The 25651-nt window shown below is 33.7% G+C and overlaps 2 protein-coding genes across 9 annotated transcripts; both read right to left on the bottom strand.

Annotated features, from left to right (window-relative positions):
• Positions 1 to 9004: 9004 nt before the first annotated feature.
• Positions 9005 to 14399, bottom strand: LOC122289730 (elongation factor 1-delta-like). 7 transcript variants are annotated; one of them, XM_043096963.1, is made up of 8 exons: positions 14264 to 14399; positions 11065 to 11174; positions 10768 to 10884; positions 10520 to 10613; positions 10240 to 10363; positions 10018 to 10131; positions 9579 to 9740; positions 9005 to 9205 (listed from the first exon to the last, which is right to left on the bottom strand). In XM_043096963.1, coding segments are annotated over exons 2-8 (699 nt in total). In that variant the 5' UTR covers positions 11151 to 11174; positions 14264 to 14399; the 3' UTR covers positions 9005 to 9203. The 7 variants fall into 7 exon arrangements, with proteins under 7 accessions (XP_042952897.1, XP_042952899.1, XP_042952900.1 ...); XM_043096965.1 differs by having other exon boundaries at positions 14273 to 14392; XM_043096966.1 differs by having other exon boundaries at positions 11065 to 11171; positions 14264 to 14371.
• Positions 14400 to 19304: 4905 nt separating this feature from the next.
• Positions 19305 to 24047, bottom strand: LOC122289732 (elongation factor 1-delta-like). Of its 2 annotated transcripts, none has more exons than XM_043096969.1 (8): positions 23900 to 24047; positions 21361 to 21470; positions 21064 to 21180; positions 20816 to 20909; positions 20536 to 20659; positions 20313 to 20426; positions 19876 to 20037; positions 19305 to 19501 (listed from the first exon to the last, which is right to left on the bottom strand). In XM_043096969.1, coding segments are annotated over exons 2-8 (699 nt in total). In that variant the 5' UTR covers positions 21447 to 21470; positions 23900 to 24047; the 3' UTR covers positions 19305 to 19499. The 2 variants fall into 2 exon arrangements, with proteins under 2 accessions (XP_042952903.1, XP_042952905.1); XM_043096971.1 differs by having other exon boundaries at positions 21361 to 21467.
• Between the last annotated feature and the right edge of the window lie 1604 nt (positions 24048 to 25651).

Raw genomic sequence — 25651 nt, 5'->3', positions numbered from 1 at the left:
AGAAAGTCCGTCTGACAAATTATTAGTTGTATTTCTGATTCTCGCTTTGTGATCCTTGATTGTAAGGATCTTTGTGATCATTGTTTTCTCGAGAGACAGAGGCCAGAATGGCACTACTGGATCCGCTGCAATGAAGCAAAACCAAATTATGTGACCCATATGAATTCAATTCGAGTAGGCTGATAAACTAATTAGTAAAAGAACTAGCCCTGATTAGTATATTACAATTATTGGAAAGAAGAAAGAAATATTGAACGAAGAGACCTTAAAATAATCACAGCCAACTGGAAGATGAGCTTGTGAATGTGGGGTACATCAAATGGGTCAGCCAAGTGGATGAGGACAGCGTAAATATTAAAGAAAGATAAAAAGTTTCAAATATGGCATGCCGTGGGGCCCTCAACGTGTGTGTTTGGTGAGATCACAAGCATGGTAAGGTCATGGTTCAATGATTCTCTGAAAGTGCTGGAAGCCAATATTCAACTTATTAGTCAAATATGCCAACCATAAAAAGTTTCAAATATGGCATGCCAGCCATAAAAGTTTTTATATCGTGGCTCTTGTCAGAAATAAAAAAAGAAATAATAAATAAATAATAATAATAGAAACCATTAGACAAAATGACATGACAATTATAAAAGAACTTATTTATTGAAGTTGTATGAAGGTTCTGATAATTTTGAAGTCAGTGATCTTCAACTTCAAGTAAGTTTTTAATATATTATTTATAATTGCTGAGGTGAATATTAATGATTATATTCATTATTATTACTTGATAAATTCTATGTTTATTCACATAGTTTATATACAAGTTTTATTTATTTATACTTGTTATAAATTATTTATGATATAATTTATCTGAGAATGGAAATGGAGCATCCCTGAAGGATCGCCCTAAATCAATAATAGCTTTTGAGTATCTCATAGTTTAAATGATTGATACTTGTACCAAAAGCTCATTATAATTTATGCATCTGAAGTTGCATAATTGAAATTGTGGAAAGAATATATATTTGAATGAACGTCTCGAATGTGCTCCTAAAGTATCAATATCGAGTATGCTCTTGAAGTAGCAATATGAAATGCAAACGTTCACAATATATTCTAAATTATATCTGATCTTTCAGTGACTGAGCAAAATAATGAGCTTTTGATAAGAATCATTAGTCACGTCTTACTAGATCTACATCATTCCCTGAAGTGAATGATAATGAATTTATATCATTCTATTCCCTGAAGTGAAAAGAATGATGCATTTCATTCAAAGAAACTAAGAGATTGGATGTGATAATGAATATGTTTTCGGGCCAAAAGCTCGTATTGGAAAAGTTATAAGCTTTCTCTTCGAGATGAAATTATACAATTATTGAATCAAATATTATGATGCATCAAAAAGTGATATGATTCAAAATATTTGTATCATTCATGGTTATCTTGACCATCCAAAATCAATTATGATAAATTGAATGATTTTCATATGGACGTCTATAAAAGAACCAGAAGATTCTTTTACTATAAAGAAAGTCTTACCACCAGAAGTGGAAAGAAAAATTTGCTTGAAGCAAATAAGATGAAATTATTCGACGTTATCTTGATTATCATATGTGAACCAGAAGTTCAGATGATAATTAAATTTTAGATACAATAAGATAAAAATGTCTCATATTCTAGCTGCTAAAATCCCAGCGAGGATTGAAGTCCCTGTAGGACAATTAAGAAATTCAGTAATCTAAAAACATGTCTAAAGGCATGTAAGATGTATTGATACAAAAGATAGAGCATCTCAAAAAAGAAAGACATAAATAATTGGTGCTCATGAAGAGGTCATACCCACAGAACAAGTAATAAAGTCCATCCAAATTTTCTGTATAAAATTCTCCTATATAAATCTCCTGAAAAGTGCCTCCTGAAGAGGTTTTTCATGAAAATGTCTTCCCTTGAAGAGGGACAGGTACCTGAAAATAACGAGATCTCGATACATTTCATGAATATTAGAGAAATTATGGATAGAAATAAAATCGTTGTCGACAACGTATATCCATATGATATGGCAATTGACATTACCAGAAGTAATGGAGAAAGTGAATCAAGAACCGTCGAAAAATACGACATAAAATATTGGCCAAATTTGAAAGAAACAATTCCTGCAGAATTGATTCACTAGTAAAATATGATGCATCGGGACTTATAGTCCAAACACCTAAAGAAGTGATGCTTGTTGAATGTCAGTGGGTATTTATAGAAAGGAAATAAAAGTGTGATAAATAAATCACAAGTCAGTTTCTCAATTCCTGCAGAATTGATATCACTAAGTAAAATGTGATAAATATGGACTTAAAGTCCAAACACCTAAAGAGGTGATTTTTGTTAAATATCAGTGGATATTTATATACATGATATAAAAAGTCTGAAACTTTTAATATGAAAATGTGATATAGAAATCACAAGTTAGTTTCTCGAAGAAATAATATTGATATGATTTTAAAGTGGTTGAAATCATATTGAGATTTTTATTAGCTTGAAAGTTACCGAGAGTTTGGATATGCATGATTAACTGCATATTTATATGGATCATTGGATCATGATATATATATAAAAATCCCTGAAGGATAGAAAATGTCTGAAACTTCTAATATGAATATATCTAGAAATATGTATTCTATCAAATTTCAAAGATCCTTATATGATCTAAAGCAATCCAAACACAAATGGAAACAAGCTATTATTGCAGTGATTTAAATGCCATTGAGACTTTAGAAGAGCTCATGAAAACTGTACATATTTGAAATATAAATCTGAAACCCTTGCGGCTTCAAGGGAAAGATGGATGATATTATTAAATATCATCTCTTAAATACAATTAGTATTTCAGATTCATATTATGGGTTTGATAAGGAGTGTGCATTATTAAAGAAAAAATAAAAGGGAGCACACAGAATATCTACCAGATGATAGATACACAAATATGAATATTTGTGAAATAATTATTTTATTATCTTGAAGCAAAAATTACAGAAATTTAAGACACTTTGCCTCATTCTTCAAACGCTCTTGTTCTTCAAGAATCTGCATGGCATCCCTATCTAAAAGGGTGGGCAATCGAAAAGAAGATTTAAGTAAGGATTTTAAATTCTTATTCTCTTGTTTTATTGCTCCTATCTTCATATTGGACTCCAGAAGAAGTCGCTGAAGGATAACAATATTCTCTTGGAGTTTGTCAACTCCACAAGTTCTAGATTGTAGTCGCTGAGAAAATGCGATAATGGATGATGAGTATCGGGTACCGAGACTCACAAGCTTATAAATAGCTTCATTATCTGACCTATGAGTCAGATCGTTATATTGCATGATAGCACATGTGGTAGAAGCAGAAACAGCTGATGAACGAGGTGCAGAATACCTCATATATTGACCCTGAGAAGATTGCTGAGCCATTGCAGAAAGAGATTGTAGGATAAGAATGCAGAAAGAGATTGCAGAGTAAAAATGCAGTATGATTACAGAAAAGTGAAGAAAATAAGATGCGAATGAAGATGAGCTGAATATCTCTTTTATAGAGAAAATTATGATACAGCATCTCTCGTGAAGCAAGAGAAAAGAGACGAAATATAACTTCATAGCTCTGTGGCACCTGACAGCACGCCTGACACCTACAGAAGAGTTGAAAATCTGCGGTGCTTGTCTGATCTAAAAAGGCTGGCCACCGTTTTTATTGAAAAAGGAGGTTAGCAGTTTAATATTGATGAATTCTCCACTAACTATGTTATTTACAAGAAATCCAAAAGAGTACAACTCCAGAAGAGTAGTGATGAGCAGAAAGATTCAGTTGTGATTATTTTATCAACATGGTTCAAGTCCACAATTAGTTGGATGTACAGATGGGAGTTATTTTTCAGATCCACAAAGAGGTAGATCTCAAACTGGATATGTATTTACTTATGGAAATTCTACCATATCATGGAGACCTATCTGCTACCTCTTTAAATCACTCAGAGATCATTGCAATTCATAAAGCAAGTCGAGAATGCATTTGGCTAAGATCAATGATCCAACATATTCAAGAAAAGTGTGGTTTTCCAGTGATTAATGATAGTCCAACAACTTTATACGAAGATAATGCTGCTTGTATTACTCAAATTAGAGGAGGATATATCAAAGGTGATAGAACCAAACATATTTCACCTAAATTCTTTTATACTCATGAACTTCAAGAGAAATGTGAAATTAACGTCAAACAGATACGATCAAGTGATAATCTGACAGATTTATTCACAAAAGCATTACCAACTGCAGTATTTAAGAAAATTATGCAGAACATTGGAATGCGGAGATTTGAAGACCTGTTATCATACACTTTTCAGGGGAAGTAATGTCCTGAAGACTTGTGCTGATTGTACTCTTTTTCCTTCGCTAAGGTTTTATCCCACTGGGTTTTCCTTTGCAAGGTTTTAATGAGGCAATCCTAAAGCACTCGGCGATACACATGAATATTGTACTCTTTTTCCTCCGCCATTGGTTTTTTTCCCACAGGGTTTTTCCTTGGCAATGTTTTAACGAGGCATATTCTTTAAAATATGGTCATCCAAAGGGGAAGTGTTATAAACCATCTTGAATTGTATGACCACATTTAGCTAGCCGTCAAATACATAGTGCTAGTCGTCAAACGCATAGTGCTAGTCATCAAAAGCATAGTCTCTTTTGTAACCCTATATATATGGGTATATTGATGTTATATGATATACAGATCAAAAAGAGAATCTCCTCTCTCGCTGTCTCTCAATCTCTTGAAACTCTTTTTTTTTTTAGTTCATAACACCACCAATGATATTTTTTCTATTTTTAGCTTTCAAAATTAATAGTGAACACTTACTTAAGAATAAGGGATGAAGTTGTTTCAGGCCAGCTAATTTTTTCAATTTTCTTTCTCAATTTTCTAAGAAACCAAACGGTGCTCTAAATTATAATTTTGGAGATCTTTTGTATATTTTAGGGCTTTAATACAATTAAGGTCTTATTTGATTACACAGTTCAGTTGAGATAAAATTAAATTATGTATTTTATTAAAAGTTGAATAAAATATTATTATAATATAATTTTTTAATATTAATTTTGTTTTGAAATTTAAAAAAGTTGAATTGTTTATTATATATTGTGTGAAAATTTGTAAAAATTGTAATGATTATATAAAATAAGATGAGATAAAATGGTTTGAATTTGGATATACAAACCAACCTTAACTCTCATTTTTCTAGAAAATCTAATTTCTGGTTTTTCTTGTAACAATGGAAATGAAATATACAAATTTTTTTAATATTTTTCCTTCATTTTTTGGGAACTAGTTACCAAATAGAGCCACAGACTGTAATTTCGGAGATTTTTTGTATTTCCTTTGTGTTTTTATATGATTAACTCTCTTTTTTCTCATAAAACTCAATTTCCTATTTTTTCTTGTAAAATATGTTTTTTATCATATTTCTTGTAAGATTTGTATTTCTTTTATTGTCAATGAGTCCTTCTCCAGGCACCGAAGAATCTCTCGAAAAAATGTTCCGAACTGTGTGTTACATTTTTTTATTTTTTATTTTCTTTTTTCAATACATTTTTTTAATCATCATAAATATTTAAAAAATTAAAAAAAAATCACAACATTATTTAAAAATATTTTCTTAATCAGTAAATAAATAAAAAAATCGGACACCTTTTCGATAGAATTAGTATTTCTCATTGTTGATTGTTTCATGCGATGAGCATGAGAGTTTAGGAGAAGGAAAATGCTTGTGTGCCCGTGCCTCCTCAAAATGATTGCTGGTCACAAAAAAAATAATAATTTTTTTATTTAATGATTAAGGAAGTGATTTTAAGTATATTCTCTCTTTTTTTTAAAAAAACATACTTAAATATATTAAAAAATCTGAAAAGAAAAAAAAAACGTAACCATGCGATCAAAATGAGCGGTGCACTCTGGACGGTAGAGTAGCACCGTTCTTAGGAGAAAGATTGGGGGTCAGAGCACCAAGAGAGGAAAGGAAGGGTTTAGAAAAAAGTGGTATTGTAACGTCATCCTTGTCCTCAAGAAAAAGTGGGATAGGTGGTCAAAGCCTCAGAGATGGTTGAAAACATCTAAGAAACCACATGTACCTGCAAGCTAGACCTTGGAAGTGAGACAAACTGAGATGAAAACCCGACAAGAAGAAAGGACAGTTCACTGTCAAAATCTACTTACAAAACCATTCAGCTTCAGAGATTCCAAAAATGCCACCTGCAACATAAGAGAACTGAATAGGTAAATCAAAAGATAAAGTCTCATTTAGCTATTTCAGGTGAAAAACTGGTTGTAATGGATTAGGCAAAATCATGCCGATTGATTTTAAGTTACAGTATTTCTAAAAGTAAAGTCAAATTTGCTTATAATGGTTCAAGGAGCAAATGTTTATTTTAATATTTATTTGAAACTCTCTCTCTCCTCTTGATGTTTTATCACACAACCACAATCAATTTCTTTCACTATAATTTTTTCCCACTTTTCACTTCTCTGCTTCCTTTCATCGTTCCGCCTCGTGAAATTGTAGAAGGAGCTAGCAAAGAACATCACAGGGAGGTGAATCGCCAGGGAAGCCACTGCACCACCCTCTCTTCTCGCTATCTTTGATCCCGTTTGGTCTCTTCCTCTCCTAGTTCCACCAGGGACTTTCGCTATAATAGCCAAAGACAAACTCAAGTTTTAGTTAATATAAGATAAATTTGTCTTTATTTATTCTATTCGCATCAAATCCTCATATTGAATTATCAATTATTCATTATATAATAAAAAAAATTAATAAAATTTTAATTTATTTAATTTCATCATATTTTGTCATTCTACCGAGTACGTGTTAATTATTAATTATATGCTAAGTAAATTATTAGTTAAAAAATCATATTGAGAGGGGTTACAAGAAAATTTTTGTGAGAAAATATCAAGAGGAGAGCCAATGTTCTAAAGAAATAATAAACTATAGATTTGCTCCATCTACAGTTACAAGCGAATTTGACTTTAATTTTGAATATACTGTAGCTAAAACTTGATTCAGATCAGTTTGCCAAATTCAATATAGTCAATTTTTCATCTCTAATAACTATTTGAAGGATTTGATTTACCTTTAGCTATTCAAATGAGAATGCGCTGGAATGGAAGCAACTCTGGAAAGCAAAAATACATGACAAAGACAAAGACTACAATAGAAATGCTAAACCCACACATGGAGGTCCCGACAATTGCGCTTTTTTTTTTTTTGGTACTTAGTGATTAAGAATGTGCTTTTCAATGATGTTGTATTTTTTTTTTAAATATTTAAGAGTGTTGAAAAAATACATGAAAACAAAAAGAAAAAAATAAAATAAAAATTATTCTGTTGGGATCCCATGTGTGGCTATAGACACATACATGGAAAGTAGATTGGAAAATTCTCCAAATCATAAATTCACTTGTAAAGGGAATCTAACGAGAGAGAAGCAAGAGCACCTTTGCTTGGTTTAGATAAAGATGAGCTTCATTTCATTATTCAAATTTTCATATAAAATATAATAAACAATTCAAAATTTTTAAATTATAATAAAAATAATAATATTAAATAATAATATTTTTTTCAACTTTTTACTTATCTCCTCTCTATCTAAACTTAAAGCTTAATGGTAGAGATAATCGCTAGATGCCTCAATTAATTAAAAGCCATCGTTGCCATCAACAACAATCACCGATTCACCTTCTTCCAATTTGACAAATTTCCCTTCAGGGATTGCTCAAAGATCGCCTCAAAATGAAAGCCACATGGATCCTTGAAAGTGTTAATTTTTGTCCAACCAATCACACAAAGTGGACCACATCCAACAACATCATTGAAAAGCATTCACACAAAGCGCCTAATGGATCCAAAGCTCTCCTACGACCCACTACTAATTAGTACTTGTTGTTTTCAATTTGTTTTTCATTTCTCGTAATCTCGTTATGCATAGTAGGCCTATGCATGAAATGCAATGGGTTGATCTGTCCGCAAGATTCAGCTTGAGCCCACTCGACAAAAGTCGAGTTCTTCGGATTCACGTTACTAGTGGGTTGAACTAAGTAAATATTGGTCAAAACCAATACTGACTATTGGGTTTTGAACCAAGGCAGAGCTCGTCGTAATGAAATGATAGCTTTGTACCATGTCTCGAGTCGCATGTGTAAAGTCTGTCAAGGGCAAGTCAAGAATAGTACCATCGCTAAAATGCAAAGAGAGGGAGGAGTGCACGGGATAAGAGAGGAGGGCTCAATACTGGGCGGTGGGCGGTGTGAGTTTCAAGTCCAAGGCCCTTGAAATGTGAGAGGACGTAATGATTAGTGTTGAGGGAGGGTTTGGTTCTGGCAAGGTGAGGATGCTGGGTGAGGGCGCAGAGGTAGGATGTGAGGATGTAGTTGCTGGCAGAGCTGAGGAAAAACTGACAGAAGTGAGGAGCATTTTAGGAATTTGATTGCATGAGTGTAGAGTGCGAATAATGCAGGGTATAGAAGCCCAGAATGCAGAGAATGAGGACGAGTAAGTAAGTACTCAAGGGTGTTGGTTTCGACGTGACCAAGAAGGTGTCGGGATTGGAGAAAGCCACTTCAGCCATTTCCAGAAAACTTAAAAAAAACACCAAGTTTAGAAAAAGAGAGAATTTAGGGCATTGAGCTAGCATTATATTCAGAGGAGGAAGTGTCGGAGCTGTTTTGTTTTTCTGTAATTGGGATGCAAAGCATGAGTTGTGATGTGCCAATCAATGCCAGAAAACGGATGAAAACCCTCTTCCTCTTGGCCTTGGATGGATTCTCATTCAGTGCTAAAAAAACAGATGAAAACCGATTCGTCCGTACAGACCCGCATGTACAAACGGGTCGTGTCAGTTTGGCGCATTTTGAAAATCGGGTTGGATCGGACCATGCGCAGATCCGAATTGGCCTCATCGGGTTGCAAGCCTAATGCATAGATAGTATGTGGTCCACATATTCGGAACGAAACATAAATATGGTCAAGTCATATTATTTCCATGCCAAAAGCACAAAGTAAAATAACAGACCACAAGTCCAGCAAACAAAACTTGGGATATTAATTGTTCTGCATCAAATATAGGAATAAATAGACATTAAATAAAGGTCTTCAATCTCTCCACGACAGCAACCTATCCGACCGAGGCAAACCCTCCAATTCTGCAACAACAATTAGACATGACAAAAATATATATTAACACCAAGAAAAAATTTGCAAATTATACCACAAAAATCCTACTTGATAAATGATAAGTGAAGTAGAAAAATAAATAAATGTAGGGCAATTCCATCACTCAGACTGCAGCAAACTTGAGTAGCCGAGCGGCCATGGCAGCCCTTAAAATTATTAATGTGCGCCTATCGCACTGTTGTGCGCCACGATTTTCTAATAGAAACCTCTCCCGTGGAATACCACGCCACCCCTTCCTCAAGAGGGAAGCGCTCGGCCTTAGGCGCTTTTAATTATGCCACAACAATTCTGAGCCTTAATCAGCCAATCATACACAACAAAGAGATTTCAAACTCCACTTACATATTTTGTTGAAGGCCACAATATCACAACTCTGGACAAACTCATTAATTGGTTCTTCTGTAAGACGTTCCTCAATGAGAGTATCAACAGATACCAAGTCATCCACAATGGTAAGCATTATCTGCAATTTCTTGATACCATACCCAACCGGGACCAGTTTAGCTGTGACAATCGAGTTGATGTCAGAATAGTGTATGATACTTTGCTCCATGTCAGATATCAGAGAACTCACACAACAGATAAAAGGGAAAGAAATTGCCAAAATATAACACCACAAAATGGTGTAACTAATAGAAATATCAACCGTCAGCTAAACTTTGATGATCAATCCAGCTGAGAACAGTTTTCCATGAGAAATTGAAGCAAGACAAAGCCTTAGGCTTGATTACTTTCTAAAGCCCAAAACTAAAAACATGAGAAATCAGAACGAAGAACATACATGCTCCCCAAAACAGCCCTTCCATCTGCACACTTCTTACTGCTTCCTCAAGTTTTTTCATGTCAGTTTCATCATCCCATGGCTTCACATCCAAAAGAACCGAGGACTTGCCAGCTGATTATTTGGGCAAAAAATAAAATAGATTATTACTGCCAGCATGATAACAAAGAATACACTAAAATTTATTCAAAAGCATGCTAGGTCGCAAAAAAAAGCACGGACACTCTTTCTTTTTGCCAGATGCCTTGATGGCAGCGGCGCGTTCTTCTGCAGCCTTCTTCTCCTCTTCAGTCTCCTCGCCAAAAAGGTCTACATCATCATCATCATCATCTTCTGCGGCTGAGGCCTGATAACATCATAACATCAGGAAAGCATCCAGAAGCAAGGTAAATAGTGCAACCCAAATAGACCAAAAACGGAGTGATAAGTAAAAAAGGCATATGAATACATAAACAGGGAGATGTGTAGATTAACACCAAAAAATAATTTAGAAGGTACTTGCCTTAGTGTCAGCAACTGGAGGGGTTGCAATTGCCTCCCTTGTGATGGGAGCAGATCCCTCAACAGTGACACCACATCCTTCTCCAGAAACACCGCTAGAAGCGACATGAACACATAATTAGACAAAAAGAAACCATGCAGAACACAAGGATAAAACGTACAGACATATATCAAACAGCATCTCCAAGACAAGCTCACAAGATGAATAAAGATATCACAATAACAATAAAATTAATAGTTGGGACATACGAGATCCTCAAGAGTGCATCAATGTGATTGAACCACCGAGACACATTAATGTATTCAGCTGATGGAGCCTTCAAAATAGCTCCATATACAGTAAGATCGTCCTTGGAAGCTTGATAGCTGAAAAGAGCGATAAGCAATTTACATACCATAGAAAAAACTTGAATCTAAATCACTATCATGAATGCTAGTGTCTTCTCGTGTTCTTCTCACATACTCCCAAAGCAAGTCTAGGAAGAATAGGAAAACAATGCTTACATGAAAAAAGGAGCATAAAATGACAACTGACGCAAGACTTACCCTGTAATGTAACTACGAGTAAGGAGGTAATCATCAAGTTTCTTCAGGCCAGAGGGTGAGTTGACATCATAGAATGTGACTGCCATTCCAGCTAAGAGTGCGGGTTGCTTCTACAAGCAAATAGGAAGTGCAAAAGACAAGGATAAGTGCTTCTTTGATGAGCAACAACAAACAAATAAACTGGACCTCCTGCAAAATATCTATAGTCTCCCATTTCCAAACATAGTTCTAAGAAAAATTCAAGTTTTAAGCATTTTTCCCTTTTGCTAGTTTGGTGGATCTCTTGAATACTACCTGAATATTGGAGTTCACCCCCTCTTTTGTCTCATTTAAGTTTCCATTACTTGTAAAAAACAAGAAAATTAGAGAGAAGCATGTTTTCACAACGCAACAAAAATGATGAAAATGGAAGTTTTAAAAGTCAAATTAAGCAATGGAATTCTTTATGCGTCCCAACTTAGGCAGTTCGGCAAAAATAACATAGGGTATGTATAATAAGAGTCAGACAGAATTTTTTTATTTTTTTTAACTGGCTTCATTCTCCATTACCCTCAGCCATGAAAAATTTAACTGCCATTTAAATCTTCTAATTCAGCCATTTTATTGCACAGATGAGAGAGCCTACGATTCAAAAATTTTCCCTTTTCAAAATCAACTTTTTTCCACTGGTTTAGAAGTCAGAATATACTGCTAAACAACTTCATGAAGGTTGTACGAGTTAACAGTGTGAGAATAGTGCAGGCATAAATTCAAGTACAAGGATGTAACATTAACGGAACGGAGGCAAGGGGGTTCAAATCTTATCCACCAAAAATCAAACTATGCCAAAGATCTTGACTTATTCTGAAAATGCAATAAAAGATATACAATAAATATGCAGAGTAACAATAAAGGGAACAACTTTTCATTGGAGAATTACCATGATTCCCCCATCAAAATACACCGAAATAGACTGTTTCTACACCCATGACTTGTGAAATTTTTTTTTTTTTCCTCTTCTGGCTAGGACGATACGAGTGAGTAAGTTGCAATACTCTCTAACAGAGGTGATGGAATGAGTAATCGAAGCAGATCTCTGCAACCCACCCATAGAAACTCATAGAAGATTAACGAAAAGAACCAAAAAAGCTTACCGCTGCGGCAATAGAGCTGAGAGATTTGAGAGGCGCGGAGATGATTTTGAGGGCTAGGGTTTTGAAGGAATCAAGGATTTAAATAGAGACTGATAGTAAGCGACTGATTCGGTCTTTCGCGACTCACCAATCTGGAATGAGCGACACATTCCAGGCCTTCTGATATTTATTTAGGGTAATGATACCCGTACGTTTTGTTTGTCTCGTTTGGATTGGGAAGTGATCTCATCTTATTTCATCTTATCATTACAACTTTCTTAAATTTTCACATAAAATATAGTAATCAATTCAACTTTTTCAAATCTCAAAACATCAATAATAATATTTTATTCAATTTTTATCTTTCATATAAAATTATCTCATCTCATCTTAGAATTTAAACTAATAATGGCCACGTGGCTTCTAATATTTTATTCAACTATTCCTTCTAACTTCCAGCAAGATTCAAAATCCAACGCTGAGATTCATTTGCCCTCTGCATCCGAGTTATTTCCTCCACACTCAAAGACCACCATATACGACAATGAAACAAGATGGTCTCTCTCTCTCTCTCTCTCTCTCTCTCTCTCTCTCTCTCCAGAAGCCTCCCTCGCATTGAGGAAAGAGAAAAAAAAATGCAACAATCCAAAATCTAAACTTCTTCAATTCAATCATCTAAGCTTGGAAACAGTCAGAAAAGCTGTGAAAATAAATATGCTAACTAAAAAATAAGCTTCTAAAAAGTCACAAATTCTAGAGGACTGATCATGAAACTAGCAATACCATAGATCTTTTTCTAATTGTGGTGGAAGTAGATGGCTCTAGGGAGTATGTTGTGAGAGAGACGCATGGGCTAAGAAGAGGCTTTTAACATCATCCTCTGAGTTTTTTAACATTTCCAATAAATAAATAGTAAGGGACTCCTCTGATCCCTTGCCTTCTTCAATGCTTGAGGGAGAATGGTTGGAGAATTGGTTTTTCTGGCTGAAGAAATGGTCCGCTCCCTTACCTGGGAAAATGGTTTCCAGTGAAGAAATATAAAGGCTCTTATGAGAAAAGGGACGGGACTGTTTTGGGCAATTTGGGTCTGAGACAGTGTTCCTACTACAAAAGGCAGAAGGTTAGAGAGAGAGAGAGAGAGATGCAGACTAGTAGATAAGTGGTAAGTAGGGGGATCATTACTCATAGTCCAATTTTTCGATTTTAATCTAGCGTTAAATTCCTAAAAAAAATTGATGTATAAGAAAATAGAATATAATTAATCAAATAAAAGACGTTTGGAAAGTAAGTCCGGAAGTGGATGATCATGACTAATGAGGAGATCGGGTAACCTTTTGACTCCCACGCGTACGTACGCAAGTATGAATTGGACATGGACAGCCTGAGCTTGTGCCTGGGCATGAGCCTGAGCCTGCGCCAGCGCAAGCGCCTGAGTTTGAGGCTCAGACAGCTGGAAGTGGCCTGGGAAGTGAGACCCACTTTGTGTTTGAGGTTGTGACTGAGATAGAAGATGGGTTTGGTGGTTCTGGTTCATGGGCATAGACTGTGGAACCGTCCCAGAATTACCAAAAGGGATTGACGCCCCAACATTCTTCTTAGTGTTATTATGATTCATTGAAACCGTTGTATGACCTCACAAATACTTCAGGGAACAAGCTACAGCATCAAAATCCACAAAACTTCCCTTGCGTAAGCATACTAAAAGCGAAGATTCAAGCTATCTTTTGCCCCATTAAAATTTCTTCGATATTTTCAGAACTTAGGTATTTAATCGAGTATGAATCGTGAAATTTCCTAAATCCCAACACAGAATTCCCACACAGCGTCAGTTTTCGTATAAAACCTTATTTTTCGGGAACCCTAGTTCATAAGAAAACCCCAGATCTTCAATCCAAAGTTGAACACATTGAGCCCAAGACAGAATTCCTTTGGAACTCCAGATATAAAATAAATCCAGCCTTCAATTCAAACTACTGCTTCGATACAAAGACGAAGAAAATCACGAAGGAGAATACGAACGATAGACATGAACATGCGTACAGAATTGGAAACACATGTCAAGAGTAAGCAAGACGAAGAAAACTAACCGTACATACAAGTTCTTTTCTCCTTTGCTTTGAGAGCGCCGCCGAACTGTTTCTCCTTCCTCAGCCCCCTGTCGCTCCCGCTCACTGGTATTTGTTGAATCTCGATGTTACGAAAGTACCCTCCTCTAGATTTACAGGCTTCGAAGACCCAATAGAAATTAATATGGGCCCTTATTGGGCAACCTTCACTTCTAAAAACGGCCTAACATCTTCGGTAGATTAGTTAGCTACCCAGGCCACAATCGATTTGACCCAGCGGCCCAATAAAAAATGGTAACGAATTCAAAATGATCAATCATTTCGTAAATGAAATATTAAGGCCCTCATGGGCAGCCTTTACTTCTAAAAAGCCCAACATCTTTGGTAGGCTACTCAGCTTTGACACAACAGCCCAATCAGAAAATGTAACGTGTTCAAGATGACCAATCATAGCATATATTGGCACGTAAGTGAAAATTTACTTCTTGTTATAAAACTATCGAAAGGATAGAGAAAGAGATAGAATTCAGAAAAATTATGAAACTTATGAATTTCTTAAATGATTCAACGATATATATAGGAGTACAAAGGGTATTTTGCTTTTTACAACTAGCACTATGCATTTTGCGGCTAGCTCACTATGCTAGCACTATACACTATACATTTTGCGGCTATCTCACTATGCTAGCACTATGCACTATACATTTTACGGCTAGCTCATTGTGGTCATATAATTTATTTTACAACAATATTATTTTACAACACTTCTTCTTCTTTTCTTTTTTTTTAATTATTCGATACCATGAAATAGAAATAACAAAATTGCAAATTGCGTCTATACATAAGAGATTCATTGTTCATCACAAAGGAAATGACTCTTTGGGCCATGATCACTGATTAATACTAATATCTTTTTTTTGGTTGATTTAGTAACCAGCCACGTGGCATTACTAAATCAAATTAAAAGATTTCTCAATTATTAGTTAAAATAATTTTACTTATCATCCTTATATATTATACATCATACTTATTTTAATTTTTTATTTATTTATTTTTATTTTTTATAATAAATATATGATATATTAATGATAAGTAGAACAACTTTATTAATTTAATAAAAATAAAATATAATAAAAATAATCAAAACATAATTTTTTAATATGTAACATATATAGTGTAGGATGATGAGTAGTATCCATATGAGTTATATTGTCAGCTGATCAAACATGTTCTGTTTTTTAATTAATAGAAATAAGGCATAGTCTATGATATTTATTTGAGATAATAAAATAGAAATAAAATTATGATCATGAAGTTGAATGCAATGATTTTCTTCTTCTCAAAAAATAAAAATTATGATTTTGAAAATAAGAGAGATGGATTGAAATTTTTAATAGTATTATTGTTTGGTAATGAAATTGAATGGTATATATTAAAGGTTTATTAAGGAATTTGATGATCGTTTGTAATTAATGAATTATTTTACAGATGTTTATCATAATAAATTAAGAGTAATTCTATTTATCATCTTCACACACCACATATCATATTTATTTTAATTTTTTCATAATAAATATATAGTATATAAATGATAAATAAAATAATTTAATTAGTTTAATAAGAATAAAATAAAATAAAAAATATATAGTATAGAATGATAAGTAATTCAAACGATCGAATAGCAGCGTCCATATTTAAATTTCAAAACTGTGTTGTTTCTTGTATTGATTTTGATCTAATCACTTAATTGAATTCTTTTCATCATACCTGCCATATGACAGACGATGATTATAAAAAATTTAAAAAACATTTTTCGAAGGAAATTGCTGTAAACCGATGGTTTACCGATTTTATTTTATTTTTTAAAATTTCTTAGTGATTAAATAAGTAAATATGATTGAGTTTATCTATTTTTTGTAAAAAAAAATATATATTTAAAAGTGTTAAAAAAATAAAAGAAAAATCTATACACCATACTACCATTTCACTTTCATCCCACTAAGTATAACATGACAGATTTATCACTATTTAATAATTATTTATTACATATTTTTTTTATTTAATGGTGATTAATGAGTTATATCTTATTTAATAGAATGAAAATAAGATAGAAATGTGGTATATAATATTATTAAAAAATAATTTTAAAAAAAGAAAAAAAACAAAAGAATCGGTTGGATCATCGGTAGGGAATCGGTCCCTCTAGCATGATCCTTTTTCGAATACAATAAGGGTTTCCATATAAAATATGAAAAATCATACAGACAAAAACGTTGTAAATCTTGCAATGAGAAATTAGTAGTCCAAAAGAAGAGCAATGCTATATACAGTCGTGAAATTATAAACGCTGCACAATTGTTTTGAAAAAGAGTGAGGTCCACGATTAAAAAGTTAGTTTTTTTTTTTTTATGTGGATCCCATATTAATTTATTTTTTTCAAAGCGACTGTATGTTGCTTGCACAATTACGGCTGCAACTATCATTTCTCCCAAAAGAAATGGGGAACGGAGACTAAGAAGCACTCTCGATGGTATTGTGACGTCTTTATTGTAAGAAGATAAGAATATAACTGCCCTCATACAATTTTCCACCGGGGATCTTTTTTCTATTTTTAGCTTACAAAATTAATAGTGAACACAAGTAAGGGGTGAAGTTGTTTCAGGCCAGCTAAGACTAATTTTTTCAATTTTCTAAGAAACCAAACAGAGCTCTAAATTATAATTTTGGAGATCTTTTGTATTACTTTAGGACTTTAATAAGATTAAGGTTTCATTTTGTTACACAGTTTATATAAGATGAGATAACATGACGTGTTTTGTTAAAAATTGAACAAAATATTATTATAATATAATTTTTTAATATTGATGTTATTTTAAGATTTAAAAAAGTTGAATTGTTTATTATATTTTGTATGAAATTTTTTGAAAATTATAATAATTATATAAGATAAAATAAAATAATTTAGATTTGAGTATCCAAACTCTCATTTTTTCATAAAATCCAATTTTTCGTTTTTCTTGTAACAATGAAAATGAAAGATACAATTATTTTTTTTTTTTAAATTTGTTTCCTTCATTTTTCTGGGAACCAGTTACCAAATAGGGCCCTAGATTGTAATTTCGGAGATTTGTTGTATTTCCTTTGTGTTGTTATACGATTAACTCTCTTTTTTCATAAAACTCAATTTCTCGTTTTGTCTTGTAAGATATGTTTTTTTATTGTATTTCTTTTAAGATTTGTATTTCCTTTATTGTTGATCGTTTCAAGGGATGGGAACGAGAGTTTCAGAGAAAGAGGGAAGGTGAGACTTGAGAGGGGGTTATTTGGGATTTGCTTATATGAAGGCGGTTGTATTCTTCTAATCTTGGAATGCAGGCATGCCACAATGCCATTGGAGGATGTAAATGTCCTTTCACCTTGCCACATTTAAAGATATTCTAAAAGAAAAATTCTACTCAATATCCTGAGTTCTTCTGCTCAATATTCCTAGACCAAACACCTATTAAATATTGACTTCAAGCCGCAACCAATACTACAACTCATATTATTTAATAATGAGAAATGATATGATAACAGTTATATCATAATCGATTTACAACTAATGGTTTAATAATTATATTTTTCATGTAATTTAAACTATTGTTAGGATAATAATTTTAAATTAAAGTGAAAATAAATAATTTTTAAACATGAAGTTGTAGATAAATTGTAGAGCAATTGGAATTGTAATAACGTCCTTGTCAAAAGTGATATAGATGGTCAAAGCCTCGGAGATAATTGAAAACGTCTTAGAAATCATATGTTCCTCTAATAGCCAAAGACAAACACAAGTTTTAGTTAATATAAGATAAATTTGTCTTTGTTTATTCTATTCGCATCAAATCTTTATATTGAATTATCATTTTATTTATTATATAATAATAAAATAATATTAATTTAATTTTTTTTAATTTTAATTTATTTAATTTATCATATTTTGCCATTCTGTTGATTATATTTTAATTAGTAATTATATTCTAATTAAATTATTGGTTAAAAGATCGTATTGAAAGGAGTTACAAACAAATTTTGAGAGAAAATATCAAGAAGAGAGATGGTGTTATAAAGAAATAATAAACTATTAGATTTGCTCCATCTACGGTTACAAGCAAATTTGACTTTAATTTTGAATATACTATAGCTAAAACTTGGTTCAGATCAGTTAGCCAAATTCATTATAGTCTGTTTTTCATCTCTAATAACTATTTGAAGGATTTTATTTACCTTTGGCTATTCAAATGAGAATGCTCTCAAATGGAAGAAACTTGGAAAGCAAAAACACATGAAAAAGACTACAATAGAAATGCTAAACCCATGGGAGATCCGACAGTGATTGTTTTTTTTTGGTACTTAGTGATTAAGAATGTGCTTTTTAATGATGTTGTGGGTTTTTTAAAAAAAATATTTAAGAGTGTTTAAAAAAATACATGAAAACCAAAAACACAAAATAAAATAAAATAAAAATTACACTATTGGAATCCCAATGTGTGGCTGTAGACATATACATGGAAAGTAGAATGGAAAGTTCTCCAAATCATAAATCCACTTGCAAAGAGTGTCTTTGCTCGGTTTGGATTAAGATGTTATCTTATTATTACAATTTTTATAATTTTTTAGACAAAATATAATAAACAATTTAATTTTTTCATATTCATCTCGACATCTAAACCTAAAGCTTAATGGTAGAGAAAAACGCTGGAAGCCCCGATTAATTAAAAACCATCTTTGCCATCAACAACAATCACAGATTCACCTTCTTCCAATCTGACAAGATCCCCTTCAGGATTGCTCAAAGATCGCCTCAAAATGAAAGCCACAAGGATCCTTGAAAGTGTTAGCTTCTGTCCAACCAATCACGCAAAGTGGACCACATCCAACAACATCATTGAAAAGCATTCACACAAAGCGCCTAATGGATCCAAAGCTCTCCTACGACCCACTGCTAATTAGTACTTGTTGCTTTCGTTTTGTTTTTCATTTCTCGTAATCTCGTTATGCATAGACAGTATATGTGGGCCACATATTCAGAAAGAAATATAGATATGGTCAAGTCATATTATTTGCATGCCAAAAGCACAAAGCAAAGTAACAGACCACAAGTCCAGCAAACAAAACTTGGGATATTAATTGTTCTGCATCAAATATAGGAATAAATAGACATTAAATAAAGGTCTTCAATCTCTCCAAGCAACCTATCCGGCCGAGGCAAACCCTCCAATTCTGAAACAACAATTAGACATGACAAAAATGTATATTAACACCAAGAAAAAACTTGCAAATTATACCACAAAAATCCTACTTGATAAATGATAAGTGAAGTAGAAAAATAAATAAATGTAGGGCAATTCCATCACTCAGACTGCAGCAAACTTGAGTTGCTGAGTGGCCATGGCAGCCCTTAAAATTATTAATGTGCGCCTATCGCACTATTGTGCGCCACGATTTTCTAATAGAAACCTCTCCCGTGGAATACCACGCCACCCCTTCCTCAAGAGGGAAGCGCTCGGCCTTACGCGCTTTTAATTATGCCACAACAATTCTGAGACCTGAATCAGCCAATCATACACAACAAAGAGATTTCAAACTCCACTTACATATTTTGTTGAAGGCCACAATATCACAACTCTGGACAAACTCATTAATTGGTTCTTCTGTAAGACGTTCCTCAATGAGAGTATCAACAGATACCAAGTCATCCACAATGGTAAGCATTATCTGCAATTTCTTGATGCCATACCCAACCGGGACCAGTTTAGCTGTGACAATCATTGAGTTGATGTCAGAATAGCGTATGATACTTTGCTCCATGTCAGATATCAGAGAACTCACACAACAGATAAAAGGGAAAGAAATTGCCAAAAAACAACACCAAAAAATGGTGTATAGAAATATCAACCGTCAGCTAAACTTTGATGATCAATCCAGCTGAGAACAGTTTTCCATGAGAAATTGAAGCAAGACAAAGCCTTAGGCTTGATTACTTTCTAAAGCCCAAAACTAAAAACATGAGAAATCAGAACGAAGAACATACATGCTCCCCAAAACAGCCCTTCCATCTGAACACTTCTTACTGCTTCCTCAAGTTTTTTCATGTCAGTTTCATCATCCCATGGCTTCACATCCAAAAGAACCGAGGACTTGCCAGCTGATTATTTGGGCAAAAAATAAAATATATTATTACTGCCAGCATGATAACAAGGGACACACTAAAATGAATTCAAAAACATGCTAGGTCGCAAAAAATAAGCACTCACACTCTTTCTTTTTGCCAGATGCCTTGATGGCAGCGGCACGTTCTTCTGCAGCCTTCTTCTCCTCTTCAGTCTCCTCGCCAAAAAGGTCTACATCATCATCATCATCATCTTCTGCAGCTGGGGCCTGATAACATCATAACATCAGGAAAGCATCCAGAAGCAAGGTAAATAGTGCAACCCAAAAAGACCAAAAACGGAGTGATAAGTAAAAAAGGCATATGAATACATAAACAGGGAGATGTGTAGATTAACACCAAAAAAAAATTTAGAAGGTACTTGCCTTAGTGTCAGCAACTGGAGGGGTTGCAATTGCCTCCCCTGTGATGGGAGCAGATCCCTCAACAGTGACACCACATCCTTCTCCAGAAACACCACTAGAAGCGACATGAACACATAATTAGACCAAAAGAAACCATGGAGAACACAAGGAAAAAACGTACAGACATATATCAAACAGCATCTCCAAGACAAGCTCACAAGATGAAGAAAGATATCACAATAACAATAAAATTAATAGTTGGGACGTACGAGATCCTCAAGAGTGCATCAATGTGATTGAACCACCGAGACACATTAATGTATTCAGCTGATGGAGCCTTCAAAATAGCTCCATATACAGTAAGATCGTCCTTGGAAGCTTGATAGCTGAAAAGAGCGATAAGCAATTTACATACCATAGAAAAAACTTGAATCTAAATCACCATCATGAATGCTAGTGTCTTCTCGTGTTCTTCTCACATACTCCCAAAGCAAGTCTAGGAAGAATAGGAAAACAATGCTTACATGAAAAAAGGAGTATAAAATGACAACTGACGCAAGACTTACCCTGTAATGTAACTACGAGTAAGGAGGTAATCATCAAGTTTCTTCAGGCCAGAGGGTGAGTTGACATCATAGAATGTGACTGCCATTCCAGCTAAGAGTGCGGGTTGCTTCTACAAGCAAATAGGAAGTGCAAAAGACAAGGATAAGTGCTTCTTCGATGAACAACAACAAACAAATAAACTGGACCTCCTGCAAAATATCTATAGTCTCCCATTTCCAAACATAGTTCTAAGAAAAATTCAAGTTTTAAGCATTTTTCCCTTTTGCTAGTTTGGTAGATCTCTTGACTAGTACCTGAATATTGGAGTTCACCCCCTCTTTTGTCTCATTTAAGTTTCCATTACTTGTAAAAAACAATAAAATTAGAGAGAAGCATGTTTTTACAACGCAACAAAAATGATGAATATGTAAGTTTTAAGAGTCAAATTAAGCAATGGAATTCTTTATGCATCCCAACTTGGGCAGTTCGGCAAAAGTAACATAGGGTACGTATAAGAGTCGGACAGAATTTTTTTTTTTTTTTTTTACTGGCTTCATTCTCCATTACCCTCAGCCATGAAAAATTTACCTGCCATTTAAAGCTTCTAATTCAGCCATTTTATTGCACAGATGAGAGAGCCTATGATTCAAAAATTTCCCCTTTTCAAAATCAACTTTTTTCGACTGAGACGGGGGGTTAGAAGTCAGAATATACTGCTAAACAACTCCATGAAGGTTGTATGAGTTAACAGTGTGAGAATAGTGCAGTCATAAATGCAAGTACAAGGATGTAACATTAATGGAACGGAGGCAGGGGGTTCAATTCTTATCCACCAAAAATCAAACTATGCCAAAGATCTTGACTTATTCTGAAAATGCAATAAAAGATATACAATAAATACGCAGAGTAACAATAAAGGGAACAAATTTTCATTGGAGAATTACTGTGATTCCCCCATCAAAATACACCAAAATAAACTGTTTCTACACCCATGACTTGTGAAAATAACTAATTGCTTTTTTTTTTTTTTTTTTCCCTTTTCTGGCTAGGACGTTAAGAGTGAGTAAGTTGTAATACTCTCTAACAGAGTTGATGGAATGAGTAATCGAAGCAGATCTCTGCAACCCACCCATAAAAACTCATAGAAGATTAACAAAAAGAACCAAAAAAGCTTACCGCTGCGCCGATAGAGCTGAGAGATTTGAGAGGCGCAGAGATGATAGGGAGGGCTAGGGTTCTGAAGGAATCAAGGATTTAAATAGAGACTGATAGTTAAAAAAACCACCGTTTATGACAATGAAACAAGACGGTCGCTATCACCGACGAACTCTCTCTCTCTCCAGAAGCCTCCCTCGCATTGAGGAAAGAGAAAAAAAATGCAACAATCCAAAATCTAAACTTCTTCAATTCAATCATCTAAGCTCGGAAACAGTCTGAAAAGCTGTGAAAATAAATATGCTAACTAAAAAATGAGCTTCTGAAAAGTCACAAATTCTAGAGGACTGATCATGAAACTAGCAATACCATAGATCTTTTTCTAATTGTGGTAGAAGGAGATGACTCTAGGGAGTATGTTGTGAGAGAGAGGCATGGGCTAAGAAGAGGCTTTTAACACCATCCTCCGAGTTTTTTAACATTTCCAATGAATAAATAGTAAGGGACTCCTCTGATCCCTTGCCTTCTTCAATGCTTGAGGGAGAATGGTTGGAGAATTGGTTTTGCTGGCTGAAGAAATGGTCCGCTCCCTTACCTGGGAAAATGGTTTCCAGTGAAGAAATGTAAGGGCTCTTATGAGAAAAGGGACGGGACTGTTTTGGGCGATTTGGGTCTGAGACAGTGTTCCTAATACAAAAGGCAGAAGGTTTAAAAAAAAAAAAAAAAAGGACAGGCATAGTAGTAGATAAGTGGTAAGGGAATCATTACTCATTGTCCAATTCTTCGATTTCAATCTAGTGTTAAATTCATAAAAAAAATTTGATGTATAAGAAAATAGTATATAATTAATCAAATAAAAGACGTTTGGGAAGTAACTCCGGAAGTGGATGATCATGACTAATGAGGAGATCGGGTAACCTTTTGACTCCCACGCGTACGTACGCAAGTATGAATTGGACATGGACAGCCTGAGCTTGTGCCTTGGCATGAGTCTGAGCCTGAGCCTGCGCCAGCGCCAGCGCAAGCCCCTGAGTTTGAGGCCCAGACAGCTGGAAGTGGCCTGGAAAGTGAGACCCACTTTGTGTTTGAGGTTGTGACTGAGATAGAAGATGGGTTTGGTGGTTCTGGTTCATGGGCATAGACTGTGGAACCGTCCCAGAATTACCAAAAGTGATTGGCGCCCCAGCATTCTTCTTAGTGTTATTATGATTCATTGAAACCGTTGTATGACCTCACAAATACTACAGGTAACAAGCTACAGCATCAAAATCCACAAAACTTCCCTTGCGTAAGCATACTAAAAGCGAAGATTCAAGCTATCTTTTGCCCCATTAAAATTTCTTCGATATTTTCAGAACTTAGGTATTTAATCGAGTATGAATCGTGAAGATCAGAATAGAATACCTGTTGAGGAATCAGATGAGAGTTTGTGTAGGGGAGGGGCTGCGTGCAGGGAGTGGCGGCTGCGTGCTTGCAGAGGAGAGTCTGATAAGTTGAGAAATAAGAACTGATGAAGTGCTGAATTGTTTTTACCCTAAAAGCAGTGAAGCACTAAAACGCACCGTATACTATATATATAAAATAAATATTTCAACTAATATACATATATTATACTATAAATATCATAATATAATATTAAGTTACTAATACTTAATACTAATACTATTATGTATTTATCAAAAATTCAAAAGAATATGTTGAGAATTTATTAAGTAATAAAATGTAATTAATATATTTTTTGTTATTAACAACATATGATCAAACAAATTATAAATGTTCATATTTAAAATTAAAATCTTATGTTGTAAATTATAATATAAAATTATTTATATATGATATAATTACATATATTATATATAATATAAATATATATAAAAATATATATATACATAAAATATCTAATATAATATTTAAAATTAATTTTTATATATTAATTTTTTTACAACCAGTCCGATCCAGTCCCAAAAAATGAGAAATCAAAACCGGACCGGTTCCGACAAATTTGCCAAATATAGGAACTGGTCCCTAGACCGAATTGGTTATGAACCGGCCAAACCAGGCTAGTCCACTGGTTTGTCGGTCCAAACTTTCAACTCTATGGAGGAGCTCAATTTGTTTACCAAATGAGCTCTTCGTAAATATAAAATTATAAATCTTAGAAGTTGGTTCAAGTGATAACGATATTGGTTTTGATAACATGCTCTTTTTAAGTCTAAGGTTCAAATCTTTTTAAGTGCAAATAATTTTTAGCGGTCATCGGACTAAGGGAACTTCACATTGAATTACCCAATAAGCACTTATAAGAAACTTTGTGTCCAGAACCTATGATGTTAATGTCATAAATTGCACAATAGACTTGAACAAAAGAAAGAGTCATTCCCAACCCACAAACATGATCTAGGTCTCGATTAAGCGATTTGAAGCCCATGGTGGGGGTTCAGAGCGTTGAAACGGTATCCATATGTACATTTGTAATAGTAAAAATAAAAATAATATTGGAAATGAAAATAAATTGAGAGACACAAATTTACATGGTTCAACATAGAGCCTACATACATGGGTCATTTGGAGAACAAATCTACTATAATAAGAGTATTTTATAATCTCTTATTTATATTTTTAAAATGAAGATTGGATACCTCCTTTTCTGGAGAATATAATTCTCTTAAGAGTCACCTTGAAGTCACTTTCCCTTAAATCTTAGATCCTTTTTATTGTGGCTCTATTAGTAGTATGTGAGAAAATTTAATTTTATGTCACTTCCATTGCTTGTGTGTCTAGGGGTGTAAAGAAAAAATCGGTGAACTGGTAAACCGGTCCGGTATCGATTTTTCTTTTTTAAAACTTGATTGGACCGGTTCATATATATATTTTAATTTTTTATATTATATATAATTTTTATATATAATATATAATTATTATATATAAAATAATTTTGTATTATATAATAAATTACTAATTAATATAATATTAAATTCTAAAATCTTATATCACTATAGTTTATTGTATTAATAATTATACTAATATTATATAGTGCATATTAATAATTATATTAATACTATATCACTATATATTATAATATACCATAATATATCACTATAGTCTATAATACAATTATAATATATATTATAGAGAGGTGCTATATAAGTCCTCTTA

This window comes from Carya illinoinensis, chromosome 12, assembly GCF_018687715.1.
Source record: "Carya illinoinensis cultivar Pawnee chromosome 12, C.illinoinensisPawnee_v1, whole genome shotgun sequence".
Classification (NCBI taxonomy): Eukaryota; Viridiplantae; Streptophyta; class Magnoliopsida; order Fagales; family Juglandaceae; genus Carya; species Carya illinoinensis.
Note: the sequence above shows the minus strand (reverse complement) of the source record. Positions and strands in the feature narration are given on the sequence as shown.

What these genes read in the sequence shown, in the direction of transcription:
- LOC122289730 (XM_043096962.1), bottom strand. An exon ending in GATGCACTCTTGAGGATCTC is followed by an intron (nt 10,614 to 10,767) that starts GTATGTCCCAAC and finishes TGTCGCTTCTAG; the next exon opens with CGGTGTTTCTGGAGAAGGAT. An exon ending in AGGGCTGTTTTGGGGAGCAT is followed by an intron (nt 9,741 to 10,017) that starts GTATGTTCTTCG and finishes CGATTGTCACAG; the next exon opens with CTAAACTGGTCCCGGTTGGG.
- LOC122289732 (XM_043096969.1), bottom strand. Translation starts at nt 21,446, where the DNA reads ATGGCAGTCACATTCTATGATGTCAACTCACCCTCTGGCCTGAAGAAA. An exon ending in ACTCGTAGTTACATTACAGG is followed by an intron (nt 21,181 to 21,360) that starts GTAAGTCTTGCG and finishes CGCTCTTTTCAG; the next exon opens with CTATCAAGCTTCCAAGGACG. An exon ending in CTCCAGTTGCTGACACTAAG is followed by an intron (nt 20,660 to 20,815) that starts GCAAGTACCTTC and finishes TGATGTTATCAG; the next exon opens with GCCCCAGCTGCAGAAGATGA.